This window comes from Emys orbicularis, chromosome 9, assembly GCF_028017835.1.
Source record: "Emys orbicularis isolate rEmyOrb1 chromosome 9, rEmyOrb1.hap1, whole genome shotgun sequence".
Lineage (NCBI taxonomy): Eukaryota > Metazoa > Chordata > Testudines > Emydidae > Emys > Emys orbicularis.
Window position 1 is genome coordinate 83176613 of NC_088691.1, and position 16766 is coordinate 83193378.

The following is a 16766-nucleotide window of genomic DNA, read 5'->3' on the forward strand; positions in this document are numbered from 1 at the left end:
CTTGCCCACCTAGTTCCAGTCTCCCTCCCCAACTACCAGTTCCAATTTCCCTCCCAACCCCAGCAGCCTCCAAGTCCTGCACTTTCCCTTCCACAGGATCCTTGTTCCAATGTAATCCCCCTGCACACAAACCCCCAAGTCTGACTCGTGCCTCTTCAGCATTTGAATCATGTAGCTTACTCCTCCATGCTGCCTGGGACCAGCAGGGGGTCACTGAGCACCCAAAAGACACAGGCTCCCTGCTCTCAGTTCTGGTGCTTGATCTGGGGGACCAGATGTCCTGATTTTATAGGGACAGTCCCGATTTTGGGATCTTTTTCTTATATAGGCTCCTATTACCTTCCACCCCCATCCCAATTTTTCACATTTGCTGACTGGTCACCCTAGCTTGATCCCAGCCTGACCCACAGCAGTCTAGAGATGCAATTGCAGGGAAAGCCTGCTCAGCTCTGGGCTGGAGCATGCCCAATGTGGATGCAAGTTTCAGGCAATTTAGCTGCTAAAAATCTAAGACATTTCTACTGGGCATGCGTGAACTGTGATTTTTCAGAGACTTAGAACTTGGCCAAATTCAGGCATATTTTCACAGGAGTGGCAAAAGGCATGTCCCTGACATAAAGGCCACCCCTTGCCAAATTTCTAGTATAGTATAGTATAGTGTAGTATAGTATAGTGGCACCAGAGTGATTCAAAGATGCAAAGAAAAGGTCACCCAAATTTTTTTTAATATGGGCAAAACAACATATATCCTCCTAGACACATTCTTAGACATGGCTAAACCATTTTAGCTTACATTTTCCAAATCAATTTCTGCTTAAGGGACACCTTTGCATGGAAAATTTGAACCCAAACAGTTAGTATTTGGCAAAGTTACAAGCAACTGAAAACAGGGTCTTATAATACGAAGTATCGGACAACCTTAAAAATAGGGGGCACTACCAACACTGCCTATTATACAGTTTCACGCCTGAAGAGACCAATGAAGCCAGAGGTGGTGTGGCTGTAGAGTTGACCTATATCATCTGATGCAAAATTTGCTGTAGGAAAAAACTTAATAAATAAATAAATAAATCAAACTTGAAAAATTGAACTAGATTTGTTCCTCTTCAGCTGGTCATTACGGTCTTGCATTTTCAGAAAATGTCAGTACTTCTTAAATACCATGCTTTCTTCCCCCAAGACCATCATTATTCTACCTTCATTTCTGTTCTTAATTGGAAAAACAGTCTCCTCTCAAATCTGCAAAACAGATCTGAAGTCAAATATTCTGCTCCCTCTATGAGCATAAAATCCACCCAGTTTGAAATAATAATAAATAATACATATAATAATAATAATTTTCAGTTCCACAACTTTCAACCAAGGATTTCAAAGCATATTAAAATTATTAACCTAGACTTTCACAATTATAGGGAGAGCAGAAGACAGAAGTCAAGGTCTGTTATGGAGATATGAGAGCAAAACTATTCCTTTGCACTCGACAAAAAGAGTATAATAAATGGCAAAACATAGCATTCATTCACAAAAATAAGGTAACTCATGGAATTCCTTGGATCTGGGTCAAAAAGGACTTTTTATAGTTAGCATTTACCTAATTTAGTTAATTATTAACACATTATAAAATATTTTCTGCCAAATTCATGCCTTGTGCAATTCCACTGCCTTCAATGGAGTTACACCAGGGATGAATTTAGCATGATATTTAATTTAAAAATGGTTATATACACAGTATGTAAAAGCGTTTAGAGTTTCAAACAAATGAAAAAGTGTAAATTACGATACATCAAACTTCATGTTACTGTACAATAGGTTTGAATAGAGAATACAACATAATAAGAATCATCACTTTTTCACAGAAGGGCATATAAACTGCTATGTGTACAATGTATTTGCAAGGACACAAAACCAAATGTTACTGACTTGATCCTGCACGTCTGAAGCCAATGGGAGTATTGCTGTGGACTCACTGGCACCAGAATCAGGCTCTAGATGTTCAGCAGTAATTTTTACTACAACTACTTCAAAAGCAATAGAAGAATAAAGCTTCAAGGACCCCGATATTAACCAGTAATTCAGAATAGAAACAAAGCCATAGGGTACATCTATACTTACCTCCGGGTCCGGCGGTAAGCAATCGATCTTCTGGGATCGATTTATCGCGTCTTGTCTAGACGCGATAAATCAATCCCGGATTGATCCCAGAAGTGCTCGCCGTCAACGCCAGTACTCCTGCTCCGCGAGAGGAGTACACGGAGTCGACGGGGGAGCCTGCCTGCCGCGTGTGGACCCGAGGTAATTTCGAACTAAGATAGTTCGTCTTCAGCTACGTGAATAACGTAGCTGAAGTTGCGTATCTTAGTTCGAAGTGGGGGGTTAGTGTGGACCAGCCCATAGACATAAAAGATGGTAAAAAAAAGAACATAAATTCCTAGGGAAATAAGGACTAGATCATGGTGTTACCACAAGCCCTCAGGAAGGGGCAATGTGGAATTTCGCTGCCCCAGGAGCACACCAGGGACAGAATGAGACTCTGAGGTGTTTACACAAGAGCTGGAAGGTGTAATTTCCATCGCAAGGAGACATACTTGTACTAGTTCTAATTGCACTAGAATGCTAAAAATAGACTGTAGCCCTGGTAGTGCAAGCGGCAGAAGGGGCTAGCCACCCTAAGTATGATCCCGTCTGAGATGATGGGTTTGTGCTCAGGGCGGCTAGCCCCTCCTTCTGTTCGTGCTGCCACAGCTACACTCCTTTTTAGCACACTAGCTCAATCACAGGTATGTCTCACTGAAATTACACCTCCAACTCAATGCAGAGTCACCATTCAGTCCCTGCTGCCCCCTTGCTCCAAGAGGGAAATATTCTGGTCCTAGCAGAGTTTACATCCCCTTCTGGCCCGGCTCAGCTCTGCCAGCCAGTGCCTTGGAGAGGCAGAGCCAAGACCCCACTTATTGTTGCAATCCTGCCTGTCTACTACCTGTGTACCTGCATGGGAGGGTGAGCAGCTTCCCCTGCAGCAGCTGCTCTCACACACGCACACAGACCAGATGGAGATGGCCCACGCAGGGGAATGCTTTATGCCCCTTTCCCCCCAAAATGGGTGTGAAAGGTGACTCATGATGAGCCCTATACATTCAGGGATCTATTCTCTTCTGGGTACATAAGGGGTTACACGTGGGACTTCCTGTGCATAGATGGAAGAACGTAGTCTTGTGAGTTTCTAGCATAGTATAGATGGAGTATATTCCAGAAGTTAACAAAAAATACTTGCACAGTACACAACAGCCCATAGAACAGGGGTGGGCAAACTACAGCTGGGACGCAGGGTCATGGGCCTCACCACACGGCTCCCAGAAGCTGCGGCATGGCCACGCTCTGGCTCCTACATGCTCCAATGGGAGCTGCAGGGCGGTGCCTGCAGACAGGGCAGTGTGCAGAGCCGCCTGGCCGTGCCTCTGCATAGGAGCCAGAGAAGGGACATGCCCCTGCTTCCGGGAGCCGTTTGAGGTAAGTGCTGCTCGGCGCCTGCATCCCCTGAGCCTCTCCCCATGCCCCAACCCCAGCCCTGATCCCCCTCCCTCTCTCCAATCCCCTCGATCCCAACCCAGAGCACCCTCCGGCACCCCAAACCTCTCATCCCAGCCCCACCCCAGAGCCCGCACCCCCAGCCGGAACCTGCACCCCTTCCCTCACCCCTGCCCCAGCCCTGATCCCCCTCCTGCCCTCTAAATTCCTCAGTCTCAGCCCATAGCACCCTCCTACACCCCAAACTCCTCATCCCCTGCCCCACCCCAGAGCCCACACTCCCTCCCACACCCCAACCCCAATTTTGTGAACATTCATGGCCCTCCATACAATTTCTATTCCTCGATGTGGCCCTCAGGCCAAAAAGCTTGCCCACCCCGCCATAGAAGATTAATCATCAAAAATGTGGAGAGAATAAACAGATAAGGAACAGCATCAGTATATGAGCTGCTATGACTAAGATGAGCCAAAATTTAAGGGTGTCAGCTTGGCAACAGCATTTTTAATTTAACAAATGCAATTACCCAAGACAGGAAAGTGAAAAACACATTAAAGCCAAAGTGTAACTGGAGAAGTCATGGTCCAGGAGTTCTAAATGAGGTGAGGCTCCAAAGGGGGATGAGGAGGTATTAAAAAAAAAAAGAGAGAGAGAAAGAGAGAGATGAGGAACAGAATGCAGACAGAAGGGGTGGAGGAAGAGGGATGGGAAATCTGTTGAGATGGGAAATATTGCAATGCTTATTGTCCTAGCTCAATAAAAGACTGAAAGGGTCAGGCCAAAGTGCAATGCAATCTTGGTGAAAGGGTTAAAGCAAGACGTTTTAAAAAAGAAAAATTATGAGGAAAATGTTAAGCACGAGGAAATAAAGGTGGAATCAAAGATGAAATCATCACTACAATTGATTCAAAATATACAACAGAGAGAAAGAGAGGACTAAAGTCATTTTGTTAATATCCAGCAAGATGGTGTGTTTTTGGCATCAGACTGTATATGTTAATAAAGAAATAGACTGTTTACTCTCCTAGTATGTGCTCTTCCTTCTCTGCTCATTCTCATGTATTTCAATACATCATTTCTGATCTTTTTCATCAGCTATTTTCCTTGCTCTCATTTTTCTATCATGCACCATTGTATTCAGGTTATTTCTCCCTGAGGCTACTCTTTCACCTTTTCTTTTGCCTTAAAAGACGTCTCTTTTCAAATTCAGTCTCTTTCTTCAACTTCTTGTTTACCCCCCTTTATTTTTAACTTGTTTGGTCTTCTCTTTCCTATTTCTCTTTCTGTCCTCCTTCCTCTTCTCCCCTTATACCTTCCCTCTTTCCCTTGAATTCTCTCTCTGCCCCTCAAATGCTAGTGTCTCTCCCTTTCCCTTCCCTACTTTCAAGAAAGAACCAGACCCGTAAAAGCCAGCAGATCACATTTCTTCTTTTCTCCTCCTGGGCTCTACATAGTCCAGCTGGGGCAGACAACAGTTTGCCCCTTGCTCAGTGGCTTAGTTGCTCCCAGATCTTTGCAGGGTGAGCACTTAAGCCCCAATCCAGCCAAGCTCCTAGGCATGTGCTTGACTTTAAACATGCTCAGCCCTGAACCTTCTCCCATAGGCTCAGAATATAAACAAACATCTCCACGACAAGCTCAGAACCCATCCCCAGGTTCAGAATTCTTCCCCCTCCTACCCAACAACCATCATCACCTGGCTCAGACCCTCCCCTCCCCACATCCCCACCAAATCAGAACACCCACCCATCCACACCCTCCCCCCAGCATCCTCTAGGTGTGGAAAAGCAGGAACAGAGGCAGCAGAGGGCATGTGATTGTGATTTGAAATAGCCTCACATAACAAACCCTGTATCCCCACTCTGTAGCTTCCACCCTGCTATTTGAACCCATGTGCTGAAGGAAGCATGTGCAAACAGTCATGTACTCTGCTGTGCAAAACCTAAGAAACCTGTGTTCCCTGCTCTGTGTCTCCTCCCTCAGCCACCTGTGGTCTATGTCCTGCAGGGTGGTAATTCCTCAGTGGCACCCAGCTCTACTCCTTTAGGGGCTGAAGCAGCTCCAAATCCTAGTGGCAGTGGGTGGTATTGTACTTTGCCATACCCTGCTAAACTACACAGCTGTGACATTGGTGGTTTACCCCATTAGGTCCTAGTGACCTGCTGGCTGCCACAGCACAGATCACTTCTTAGGGTCAGGGTCAAGATGAATATGCTCAGCTCCAGAACCAGCTGCTGGCAGTGCTGAATTTAGACTGGAGCTGGCAGGGAGGGCTCAGCTCACTGGTGGTACAGTAATCTGCTCGATGGTATGTCTACTTGAAATGAAAGAGTTAAATCAAAATGGTTCTTACTTCCCATTTGCATTTTTCTGATCTTTTGGGTACTTATTTCTAGGACATCATACAACATGTAGGAGTATCTTGATCTGTTAAATCAACCAAATGTCCATTAGGAATACAATTTACAGTACCATATGTGTTTGAATATTCCCGTGGTAAACATTTAGCCAAGATCAAGGGTAGCATTAGTTTAATATCTGATCTATCCTCTATGTCACTATGCCTTGCACTTGCGGAGAGATTTGACCCAATGATCTAATAGGTCTTTTCCACCTCTAATTACTAACATTGCAATAACATTGGGCATGCTGCATCTTTAACTACTATATATAGTTTATGAGAAACTGATTTTTTTTTATTACAAATACAAGAAAAACATCATGATTCATGTTGAACTGGGAATGCAGATTTGTTTTTCTTTTATAACTTTATATTATTCAAAATAATGTTCTCTCTCTCTTTATATATATAGATAAGCATGATCAATTAATGGTCTTTATTTGGAAATATATTTAATATAATCATCAAAAGAATCATCTTAATCAATAGGTGAACAACACTGATCAACTCCTGATGATCTTACTTGCCCTCTGGGAGTTTTGATTAAGGGGTGCTGATCATCTCCAAGGCTTACTGAAGTCTATAGACCTGACTCTACTTCCACAGAACTCAGCTGAAGTTTGCCTATTCATTTCCACGGAAGCAGAATCGTGACTTTAATGGGAGTTTTGCCTGAATAAGGATGACATGTTTGGGTCCAATGTTGTTTGTACTTCAGATTTCTTAATTTCATATGGACATCTTAAATTTGTTATATTTAACAGAAAGCACATACTCTGTCATACAACATTATGCCAGTCTACTGCAAAGCACTGGATAGTGGAGAGCTTATAAGTAACTCTGTTCACTTCTGAGAAATCAGAAGGGGGAATTCAAAGGACATACACACGTACAGTAACAGTGATGGAGATGATAAACATATCTAAATGGGTTACCATTAAAACATTGTTTTTTCATGTACAGTTTATTGAGGTGCCACTACTTATATGTATTGCACACACCTGCTGAAAGAGAAACATGATATGGATCCATAGCTGAGGCTGTCGGCTGATGAGAGTAAAACTGGATTTACTGTATAGGCAGTAATGACCCTTCAGGGGGCAGCTGAAGAACAGCTTTGCTACACAACTTCTAACAGTATCTAGAAACAAATATACACAATATTAACATCAACTACTTAAAAGAGATTTAACTACCTGATATTACTTTACACTTAAACATGCAATGCTTCTGGCTATAGGAAACCATTATTTTCATATTTGAAATATACCAATTATGTCTTCATATTTTAAATTATATTTTTCACTTTCTCACATTTCAATGGCTTTTATCCAGATAAGAGTAGATATTCATTTAGTCGGTATCATTAGTTGTCTCTAAAACTCAAAATGGGTGAAATTCAGCACTGCTCAGAGGGCCAGCACACAGGCAATGTACCAGTTACATTGAATATAAGCCACAATAAGTGGTGCATAGGCCCTGTACCGATCCTGTGCACAGGACTATATTTCACCCACTGCACATATAAAACTCCACTGTTTTGCACCTTATATAGCCATTTATCGTTGACTCCACAGGGCAGAGTTGGGCCTTTAGTGTGTATCACTTCCTTTTTTGTTAAAGAATGCGCTGAAGCTTGTATTTTACACTCACAGGCTTGCTTATTAAAACAGACGAATATATTAAAACTGTTCACAACTCATTCTTATTTAAAAGAGTTGGTTGAAAGAGCATCCCATGTTAGGTAGCAACAAAGTGAGACTTCACTTCTGGTCCAAGTTTATGCAGCTCTCACCCAGGCCTTACTCAGGCAAAAACTGATTTCAATAGGGGTTATGCCCAAAATAATGAATTGGGACTTTTCCTTTCAAAAACAAAAGCTGCACCATTAGTCATTGGCTAGAGCAGTGTTACTCAACTCACTCTGTCACTGAATAGATTGACTGAAAGCCACAAAAGAATTAAATATATTTACAATACCAATATGCATGCCACATGTTTATTATACAGCAGTACTTAATACAGTCATCCTAGAAGTTACAATAAGAGCAGTATTATTCAGGGTTCAATGAGCAATTTGGCATTCTGAGTCTGTCATCAGTTTAAAGGACTTCGGGCTCTATAAATGTCACTTCTCATCAAGTGTATATAAAATAATCATCTTCATAATAACACATTGCTCTTAAATATCACCTTCCAACTCAGGATCTCAAAGCACTTTGCAAATATTCACTAATTAAGAGTCACAGCACCCAAGTGAGATAGGGAATTATTGTACCATCATTTTACAGTGTGACTTGCTGTCAGACAGTGGCAGAGGCAGTCCCTTGCTCTAACCTCTAGGCATCACTGACATTAGTGCAAATACAAATATTTTCATAGAAAAAATAATGGAAAGTTTTAGTTTTGGGGGTGGTTTAGCATTTAAAGGTTGATAAATTAAATGACGTGGGAAAGTTTGCAGAAACATCTATACATTCATAGGTGTAAAAACATCAAACCAACACTTGGGATGGAGATTAGATCGTCTCACTGGAACAGACAGACTCTCTCCAAAGGTCACAGCTTGATTGGCTGGTTGCAAGGTTATGTACAATCAAAATAGAGAGGGTGTTTTTATTTTTCACAGACTCTCATCGCTCACTCATGTTTTTCTATCGAAACCAGTATTGGCTTTGTATATTTTTCTCAACCACATTCATATTAGTTATCTATAAACAAACCATGGTGGTGACATGCAACTTGAAAGCACCCTCAGTGTGATGTTCTTAATACAGAAGGCTGTATGCACTGCATAATATATTATAGCGTGATTCTGATCATATTTATGCTAGGTTTAACTGGAATGGCAGCACAGACACAGCCCTTTAGATGCTTGTTTCCATTTTTGCAAAATGTTGACTTGGAGGCCTTGTTGAAGGTTGAATTCTCTGTCCTGGCTGTGCTAAGCTCAATGCAAAAATGTAGGCCACAACTGTGACTTTCCACCATCTTTGCACTTCACCCATTGATAGAATGGCTGGCGGGGACAGCCAGGCCCCCAGTGTAAATAAGAGCAACTCTGATGGTGCTTTAACTTATGCCCAGTTGCATATCACCCTAAGAGGCCATTTCAGCAGCTGGGAATAGCCAGATCAAACATGCTCATTCTACATCCTGATCCTCCCCATCTATAATCTCTTATGCCCCTGCTCTGGAGATGGCAAAGGGGAGATGACTCTACACCACCTGGAGATTTCCACTATGTTGGTGGAATTCCCAGAGGCCAGACCTAAAAGCCTTATGGTCCCTTCACACTGGAGTATCACAAAGGAGCCATAATGTAATGGGGAATCTGGTCCTGAGATTTCTTATTCAGTCAGTGGACCCATCCAGCAATCATTCTGTGCATGCAATGCCCATTGATGCTGATGATATAATTGAGTAAAGGTTGGCAAAACGAGGGATGATTTTGCACAATTTAAATCCCATCTATATGAACCCTTTCTCCAAGATTAAGCAATATTCAAACAAAGACATTTTTAATAAGGTAGGTCTTAGAGGCGCCTAATTCTCCATGGCGCTTCACCTTGGTTAGTTATGTCTGTGCCGACTGAGTGTAAAGTACAATCAAATCGGACTTCTCCACTCATTTACAATGATGGTAGCATTTGATATGCACCTTGCACAAGTGTAGATGACTTTACAGGGAGCAAGGCAGTGGAGAATCAGGCCTAGAGCATCAGTTTTCCTCCATGAGAAAGATAGCTGACATCCACTCTGTCTTCATTAGGCCTGAGAGAGAGAGAGAGAGAGAGAGAGAGAGAGAGAGTGTGTGTGTGTGTGTGTGACTGCTGTGCTACTTTCCTCACAGCTGCTATCCATAGGGTGGAATAGCAGACAACCCTCCTTGCTGGTTGATGGAGCCACTGGCTCCATATATATGCAAACATGCCATTCCTGACATGCTATTCCTGACATGCTCAAGTGACCTTCTTGTGCCAGTTTAAGCAGGGCCAGTTCAGAAACCTTTTTGAGGGGTGGGCAGGGGTGTGCAGATACCCCTGTATAACTGCTCGCCCAGTGGGCTTCATGTGCAGCCCCTCTGAAATCATAGTCCTTTGCACCCAGGGGAATATCGTCCTTAGAGACTGACTTTAGGAAAAGACACAACTTTTCTAAACTCCCCAAGCTTCACTGCAACAGAAGGAAGAGCATAGTGCCTTTCTATAGCTTTGTCCATTGGCGCATTTTACTGCCAGGACTATGCATTTAGGCCTTGACCCAGCATTTTACTGCCAGGACTATGCATTTAGGCCTTGACTTCTTTGTTTCGGTCTTCACCGAGAAGTCTGAAGGAATGCCTAACCTAGTGAATGCTAATGGGAAGGGGGTAGGTTTAGCAGATACAATAAAAAAAGAACAAGTTAAAAATCACTTAGAAAAGTTAGATGCCTGCAAGTCACCAGGGCCTGATGAAATGCATCCTAGAATACTCAAGGAGCTAATAGAGGAGGTATCTGAGCCTCTAGCTATTATCTTTGGAAAATCATGGGAGACGGGAGAGATTCTAGAAGACTGGAAAAGGGCAAATATAGTGCCCATCTATAAAAAGGGAAATAAAAACAACCCAGGAAACTACAGACCAGTTAGTTTAACTTCTGTGCCAGGGAAGATAATGGAGCAAGTAATTAAGGAAATCATCTGCAAACACTTGGAAGGTGGTAAGGTGATAGGGAATAGTCAGCATGGATTTGTAAAGAACAAATCATGTCAAACCAATCTGATAGCTTTCTTTGATAGGATAACGAGTCTTGTGGATAAGGGAGAAGCTGTGGATGTGGTATACCTAGACTTTAGTAAGGCATTTGCATGATATTCTTATTGATAAACTAGGCAAATACAATTTAGATGGGGCTACTATAAGGTGGGTACATAACTGGCTGGATAACCATACTCAGAGAGTTGTTATTAATGGTTCCCAATCCTGCTGGAAAGGCATAACAAGTGGGGTTCCGCAGGGGTCTGTTTTGGGACCGGCTCTGTTCAATATCTTCATTAACGACTTAGATATTGGCATAGAAAGTAAGCTTATTAAGTTTGCAGATGATACCAAACTGGGAGGGATTGCAACTGCTTTGGAGGACAGGGTCATAATTCAAAATGATCTGGACAAATTGGAGAAATGGTCTGAGGTAAACAGGATGAAGTTTAACAAAGACAAATGCAAAGTGCTCCACTTAGGAAGGAAAAATCAATTTCACACATACAGAATGGGAAGAGACTGTCTAGGAAGGAGTACGGCAGAAAGGGATCTAGGGGTTATAGTGGACCACAAGCTAAATATGAGTCAACAGTGTGACGCTGTTGCAAAAAAAGCAAACATGATTCTGGGATGTATTAAGAGGTGTGTTGTGAGCAGGACACGAGAAGTCATTCTTCCGCTCTACTCTGCGCTTGTTAGGCCTCAACTGGAGTATTGTGTCCACTTCTGGGCACCGCATTTCAAGAAAGATGTGGAGAAATTGGAGAGGGTCCAGAGAAGAGCAACAAGAATGATTAAAGGTCTTGAGAACATGATCTATGAAGGAAGGCTGAAAGAATTGGGTTTGTTTAGTTTGGAAAAGAGAAGACTGAGAGGGGACATGATAGCAGTTTTCAGGTATCTAAAAGGGTGTCACAAGGAGGAGGGAGAAAACTTGTTCACCTTAGCCTCTAAGGGTAGAACAAGAAGCAATGGGATTAAACTGCAGCAAGGGAGGTTTAGGTTGGACATTCGGAAAAAGTTCCTAGCTGTCAGGGTGGTTAAACACTGGAATAAATTGCCTAGGGAGGTTGTGGAATCTCCATCTCTGGAGATATTTAAGAGTAGGTTAGATAAATGTCTATCAGGGATGGTCTAGACAGTATCTGGTCCTGCCATGAGGGCAGGGGACTGGACTCGATGACCTCTCGAGGTCCCTTCCAGTCCTAGAATCTATGAATCTATGAAAGCGTGTAAGCATATGCATAATCCCGTTTAAGTCACTGGGACCACTCGCATGTGTGTAGTTATGCACATGTTTAAGCACATGCTTTGGTAGATTAGAGCTTTAACCTATTTCCAATGGGGTTATTAGTATTATAGGTTTTAGATTCTGTATTAAAATGTAACTATTCACACTAATATGAGAGTCAGTTGAGAGAACTTGTGGCATATCATTCAGTAGTACAGCATAATTCATTAATACTGTTTAGTACATTACCATTTTTGGCACAAAATATTCCTGAAAATTGCCAAGCTACCCATAGAAGGCATTTTTTCAAATACCCAGCTACTTCTACACTGATTCTTACCTGCTACATTTTCATATTTAAGAAGCTTATTGAAACACAACACATTTTTAGGAGCTCTAATATTACCCCACACAAAGATTTTCCTTCTCATCTACTGTCAGCAGTATTGCTTCAAATACATGTCATTAATTGCTATTTCCTATTGTAACACCTCATCATATAGCTGCATATTTTTAATATAATGCTGCATTTCTATAATCTCTTACCTGGTGCTCCCAAACATACATTACTTAAACTTCACAGTGTCCCTGTGAGGTCGATAACTGTTACTGTGCCCTTTTCACAAGTGGATGAAAGTTAAGGGATTTGTCCATACTCAGGCCTAGTCTACACTGGGGGGGGGGGGAGAGGATCGATCTAAGTTACGCAACTTCAGCTACGTGAATAACGTAGCTGAAGTCGATGTACTTAGACCTACTCACTGCGGTGTCTTCACTACAGTGAGTCGACTGCTGACGCTCCCCCGTTGACTCTGCCTGCACCTCTCATGGCGCTGGAGTACAGGAGTGGACAGGAGAGCGCTCGGGGGTCAATTTATCGCGTCTAGACTAGATGAGATAAATCGACCCCCGCTGGATCGATCGCTGCCCACTGATCCGGTGTGTAGTATAGACATACCCTTAATAGCCTGGGACAGAACCCGTGTGCGTTCATACTCCTGCTCTAACCAATAGACGGCCCATTCCATCTCATAATGATAGTTACTTTTTACCTTTGTATTATAGATACGTAGTTTATAAGTATTTGTGTGACATTCATGTTAGACAATTTATTACCAAAATACACTTTTGCTTGTAAAGCACCTGCACACAATGAATACAGATGAACAAATTTGGGTTAACATTTCCAGATCCAGAGACCCGGACTTTCTCACTAACCAGATGTCTAATGTCCCACATAATTCATAAGGTTTCATCATCTCAGGATCTGGAGTTTGCCTTGCTGCAACTTCAGCTCTGTCCTCTATTAGTTTTAGACCTATGTAGCTATCAGATTGCTTATGACTTCCATATTTGGCTATGCTTCTGAAAAAGATTAGTTGTTAAGGAATTCTGTGACTTCCCAACTGAGCTGTACATATACTAAATTGGACACTTACCCCAGTCCTATCACTGTGATGCTTTGAAAAGCACCATGAATCAAAGGTATCTAGGGTATAATTCCTACTGACGTCAGTGGCATTACTGCAGAGATATGTTTGACCCAACAGACCAAAATCTGCTCTCACTCACAGCTCTTCAATTTAAGTTTAGTCACGATCATCCAGATCAAGTCAGTGTATTTGCATCTGTGTACACGTAGCAACTGAGAGCAGGCTTTGGTTACTTAATAGGATATTTTACTCTAAATGTACTTATTAGGTTAGGCAGGAGGTGATGCTTACAAAATAATGTAGAAGGGTCTAAAATAAATCAATTAACACAGTGACAAAGTTTTGCATTCCCATGTTAATAAGATACAAACACACCTGAGCAAAAAGCTTCTTTTATCACCAGTACAAAGTAGGTGAACTGAAGCATGGGGAGAAATGTGCTTGAGAATTATGTTGTTCTGTATTCATTTACAGTAAGTGTATCCAAGGATATCATGTCCACAAAACAGAGGAATCACAGTGATTCTGCTGTGAGGGGCAGTGGGAGCAGGAAACAGGGATATTCCATATCCCATGCTCATGGTAGAACTGGTCTTCATGGCAGATCTGCATAGTCCAATATGTAGGCGGTAAGAGAGTGAGTCAGGGGATGGATGGATGTCTATCACTATGAGGTTCCTACAAACACATGTGCAGTGAGTGTGCAGAAGGCTCAGCCTCTATTCCAATGCCTGGACTGGAAAAGAATCTGTGGAGAAGATGAAGGGCTACCCCTGCCCTGCCCATGGAGGTGGAGGTGAATACTGTTTGCTCAGTTCTTAGGTTGTTCCCCACATGAACACTCCAAACAATTCACTCTGGCTTTGCACTGATGAAGATGACAAGTTTGTCCCTAAACTGCATGTTATCAGTGAGATACAACAATACACATGTGATCCTTGTCAACAAAAGGTAATAGTTTTGAAGCAATTCGCCCAACATTTAACAAATCAGAGTCACGCCAAATGCCAGTAATTCAGGATCAGCTTAACTTTCTTTTGATGTTATTTAAAGCAATGAAGTGCTAATACAGCAAAGATGGCTCTGCATCTCTTTAAAATAATTGGCCAAAAATGCGTAATGGAAAAAGGAAGGGGAAAAGTAACAAATTTCCTTGATGATATCATTATATCTTATATTTTAAAACCCCTGAAACTGATTTATACTAGAACTAGTTTAACACTATAAAACTAATTGTCACTTCTAAAAATAGAAAGGAAATTTTTAGCAATTTGAACCAACTTCCAGCTCTCTTAATAACCTGCCCCAGCTGACCTAAATCAACGTTTATGGAAACATCAACTCAACCTTTAGATTAGTGACTCTACAGACACCTCTATACTAAATTGAGTCTTAAAAGCTGTTACTGTGAAAAAACCCAGACGATTCACAGCAGAGACTGACTTATCATATGGCTATTTTAAGAACACTGGCTCAAGGAGTTGGAGGATAGATAATAAGTTAATATATACTTGAGACAAGATTGTTTAAGATTCCATGTACTTGTTGTTAGGCCAAAAGACACTGCATTGGGAGGGAGGGGCAAGGTCAGGGACAAGACAACATGACATAGGGTACGTCCTCACTGCAGAATTAGTTTGGTGATCAGCACTTGGTTGTGAGTGCCCAGGTTGGTCTAACATGGCTATGAGCCACCACCCTGCAAAGTCACTCCACTGCAGTTACGGTGCTGCTGCGCTCACTGATGTAAGGTGCTAGGACATCTGGGGTGATGTCTGGGGGACTTCTGGTGTTCTTAGTGCTACAGTAAGATGAGTAAGATGTGATTCTTTCCCAATGAATTGAGAACTTGTCTGCCTTTGGGATAGGAATTGTGGGAAGGCTTTAGAGGACAGCACTCAAGGGATTTAGCCTGCATCCACACTGCAAAGTGAGTGGGTTACCAGCCCAAGTGTAAGCAGCACTCAGGCGTTAACCTATATCCCAGTCTGGACAGGTAGTTCTAGTGTAAGCAGCATCACACTTAGGTGAGAGGTTTTGTGTGTGGATGGAAGCTGGGTTAGGGGCAACACCCAAATAAAAGCCTGAGTGAACCCTGCAGTGAGGACAATCCCATAGTTTTGATTCATTTTACAAGAAGCTTATACATATCAAATTTTACTGGTGAGTATTTTATGTATTAGACTGAACAGCTGAATGGCTGTCAGTTATGTCACATTCATATTAATAACCCCCCCTCAAATTAAAGAGTATGGGACCCTTTCCTCTGGGTAGAGGCATAGTCATATATGTAAAGGATTTTGGTTCAAACAGCTAGACCAAGAGATGTAGGAATAATGGATTTAACACTATTTGAAACACATATACAGAGGCAATAGAAAATATAAATAATTGATGAACCAAAACTACAACAATAAAGGATATCGAAGGGAAAAATTAAAGACCTAACCCAACTCCCACTGAAGCAAATGGGGAAACTCTCCATTGACTTCAATGGGGATCAGTCTGTAAATATATGTCATAACTCAGTGCAACAGCAAAGCTACATTAAACCAGGCCCACTAACCCCAGTCAAAAAATATTTCTCACCACATCTGTCTGAAGATCTCAAACTGTTAGCAAAGCAATAACCACCATTTTGTTTTTGCAAGACACAGGAGCAGAGATATTACAGTTTTTAACATAATTAATCATTCAGTGACTGGGCTAGGGAAAAAAAGCAAAAGAAGTTAGCAATGTAAGATCATTAGAGTCACTGCTTGATATTTACCTCAGTTTAACTGGTCATTGGATTAGAGATAATACTAGACACTGATCTTGCAAACACCTATGTACATGCATAACTTTATGTGAATAGTCCCACTAGTTTTACTTTACTCTGATGAGTAAATTTCATTTATGTACATATGTGTTTGCAGGATCAAGTCTTTAACAAGGAAACAGAAGCAACCATAAGCAGTGAAATTTTTCAAAACTTCAGTTTTAAACCATTTTCCCCTTCACTGCTTTCCTTTACCTATCTCATTTCTTTTGTTTTGAAGATGGAAACAATAGAATTCATTTTTAGAAAAGAATAAGGGAAAAGGGAATTTTTAAATGTCGTCCTCAAGAGAGGCCCTTTGTTCTTCATCTTGATTTTGAGCACTAGCAGTTTTTCAGTTTGGCAGATTATTGTGTGTTGTCACAACTGAGGCAGAGATATTTCACCTCCAGTATACTCACCTGAAATGTTCCTGGATAAGATATGGTTATATTGACGCCCAGAAGGGCAAACTCAGCTTTTAGTGTAGTAAACTTGGTTCTCTGAATATGAATGGAAAAAGCCACATCTGGAAACATATGGATCTGTATAGCTTTATAATGCTTTTTCCTCCTCCCCTCCCCTCCCTCCTCCCCCCCCCCCCCCAACGCCCCATTATACTGAAAAGTCTACG

General features: G+C 41.9%; 1 protein-coding gene across 2 annotated transcripts in view; it reads right to left on the reverse strand.

Annotated features, from left to right (window-relative positions):
- The window catches only part of VEPH1 (ventricular zone expressed PH domain containing 1), a 139802-nt gene that overhangs the window by 37787 nt on the left and 85249 nt on the right, over nt 1-16766 (reverse strand). For both annotated transcript variants that reach the window (XM_065411151.1, XM_065411150.1), the window contains exon 9: nt 6926-7065. In XM_065411151.1, the coding sequence (XP_065267223.1) occupies nt 6926-7065 (140 nt within the window). The remainder of the gene's footprint in view (nt 1-6925; nt 7066-16766) is intronic.